At 31.3% G+C, this 2464-nt stretch overlaps 1 protein-coding gene across 3 annotated transcripts in view; it reads left to right on the forward strand.

Annotated features, from left to right (window-relative positions):
- The first annotated feature begins 263 nt into the window (after positions 1-263).
- The window catches only part of LOC108973170 (transmembrane protein 132C), an 85195-nt gene continuing 82994 nt past the window's right edge, over positions 264-2464 (forward strand). For all 3 annotated transcript variants that reach the window (XM_018940234.1, XM_018940236.1, XM_018940235.1), the window contains exon 1: positions 264-661. In XM_018940234.1, coding sequence (XP_018795779.1) covers positions 613-661 — 49 coding nt within the window. In that variant the 5' untranslated portion in view covers positions 264-612. The remainder of the gene's footprint in view (positions 662-2464) is intronic.

Genomic DNA, 2464 nt, shown 5'->3' on the forward strand with positions numbered 1-2464 from the left:
ACAAACAAAGCACGAGCGTAATATAAACGCAGAACAAACCGTTATACCGTTTTAACAAACTCAATAAGCAAAGAGCGAAAAGCAACCGGTTACGATGACAGTTCGACGGTGAATGATAATAAGAAATATTATAGAAGAATAAACGAAAATCTTTTTTTTTTTTGTTAAAAAAATTAGTATTACGGAATATAATTTCACCGGCGTCAAATTTTGTTCATGGAAGCCGCAGTTATCGATTATCTACGATTTGACTAGTTTTGCTCGTCTCAGCGCAAAGAATACTTGAATTGGAATATTTTTGGTGTCAAATAAGTTTATGAAAAGCTACTTTAAAGATTTTTTTATACTTCATTGCACAGAATATACTAAAAATGATATTCAAATTTATTTAAAATGAAAACTGTCTAATTCATATGCGAATCATGAAACTGTCATGGAGTTACGAATGTCTGATAATTAAAATGTGATTGTGTGTGTATACTTTTATACGAATCGATAAAGTGTAATACAATTGCTTATAAAAATGTGTAATTGTTAACCTTTCTGAATATTTGCCGAACCATCAATGTGAAGACTACTTAGGTTGGAATATAATTGGAGGAACACTACAAAATGGTTTCGAAAATATCCTTGATGGTATTTATATTGACATCATATACGAGTAAGTTTGTTTATTAATCTAAGTGAAATTTAATTTTTTTCTTATTTTGGATACATACATACATCTTAAGTTAAGAAAACTCGGTTGAGTTTCAGAATAGAATCTCACGAAATGTTCTTGATCTCGATTTTAATACCGCATTCGGAATTTCCTAGAGTTCCTATGTCAACACACACTTAAAATGCAAATAATAATGTCTTTCAATCTAAAAAAAAAACAAAACCATTGACAAAGGTCGGCTACAAAATTATGATTTTTTTTTACTCTGATTGTAATATCTTTTTACAGAGCATATTGTAATAATTACCACACCCTCCGGACGCTTATTCTAAGATTTAATGTTCGTTCTAGATGCACTTATAAAGTTTTTTAGGGTATATTTTAGAATAGCATTCCCAGATTTCGGGGTTAATGGGTATATACGGATAGAGGAGGTCCTCCATTATACCATCGCACGATATCAGTGTTAAAATGGCACGATTACGACTCTTTTGGAGCCGCGATTTGAGAGTATAATCTGAAAGAGGATACACTCTGGATTAAAAAATGTATGCACATACACCCTTCTTAGACTTATCGTGGGAAGAATTTAGTATACCGTTCCAGGATTTCAAGGAAAAAGGATATGGTCGGAAAGAGGAGATTATCTTGATCAAGGATATATCTAGCCGCAGGAAGCTTATAATTTTCGAGATATTCACGTTTAAAGTTGAAAATTTGCAATATTTTAATTACATATTTTCGATATATAAAATTAATTTTGCACTTATATTTTTCACTTTCATATCCACTTGCACTTCACTAATTAATTTGTACACATTTATTTTATGTAATATAGTGCCAAAATAGCGTTTAATATACATTTAAATGGGTAAAATTTAGAATAGCATCCCCGGATTTCGAGGATAAAATGGGTGTCACTGGAAAGGTGACTTTCTCCAGATCACGAAAATATACATATATATAGTTGCCGCTGAATTATAGTTTTAAAGATATTTGCGTTTAAAGTTAATAAATTACCACTTTTAAATTGATAATTTGTTTATTGTGCATAACTTTTTCACTTATACACTTTTCACTTACTAACACTTCACTATAACGTTTTTGTATATAATTTTTTTTAATATTTATTGCAAATAAAGCTTTATTTCAATTATTTTGTTTTAGTTTGTAATCCGGGGATGCTATTCAAAATCCCAGCCATTTAAATTATTGTTGAATTACGATAATTTAAGAATAACAAATGAATTACAAACTCAAATAATCAGTGTTACCTTATTGACATTATTTGTAAAATAACTAAATCAAATAAAGTGAACAGATTATACCCCAAATACGAGAATCAACAACCTATAAAAAAATAACCCTAGTCGGTCCAACACCGGGGTGTATCAAATTTTTTTTCGCGTAGAACTCCTTTTTGCGTGGGCGGCCTTCTGCCGCTCTTCAAAAAAATAACCCTAGTCGGTCCAACACCGGGGTGAATAAAATTTTTTTTGGGAAATGTTCGCTTTAGTATCCCTTTTTGAAGAGGTTTTGCGCAAAGGGGGAGGGGGATGGGGGCTTGATACTCCTCTCATTTGAAAGGTAATGAATGGAGCTTTTGAATACTAGCACCCTTCCCCCCTAGGAGGACTTGGGGCTCTAGGGCAGCCTACTAAAAATGGTGTAAAATCGTAGTTTTTCCATACAATTTTCACTAATTATTATAAAATTTATGTATTTTTACGCATAGAGTGACTATGTCTATTATTTTTACTATTTCAATGAATTAAAGTGGAAATCCACATTATTTAAATAATT

This window comes from Bactrocera latifrons, unplaced genomic scaffold, assembly GCF_001853355.1.
Source record: "Bactrocera latifrons isolate USDA-ARS-PBARC rearing strain unplaced genomic scaffold, ASM185335v1 scaffold_464, whole genome shotgun sequence".
In the NCBI taxonomy this organism is placed as follows: Eukaryota; Metazoa; Arthropoda; class Insecta; order Diptera; family Tephritidae; genus Bactrocera; species Bactrocera latifrons.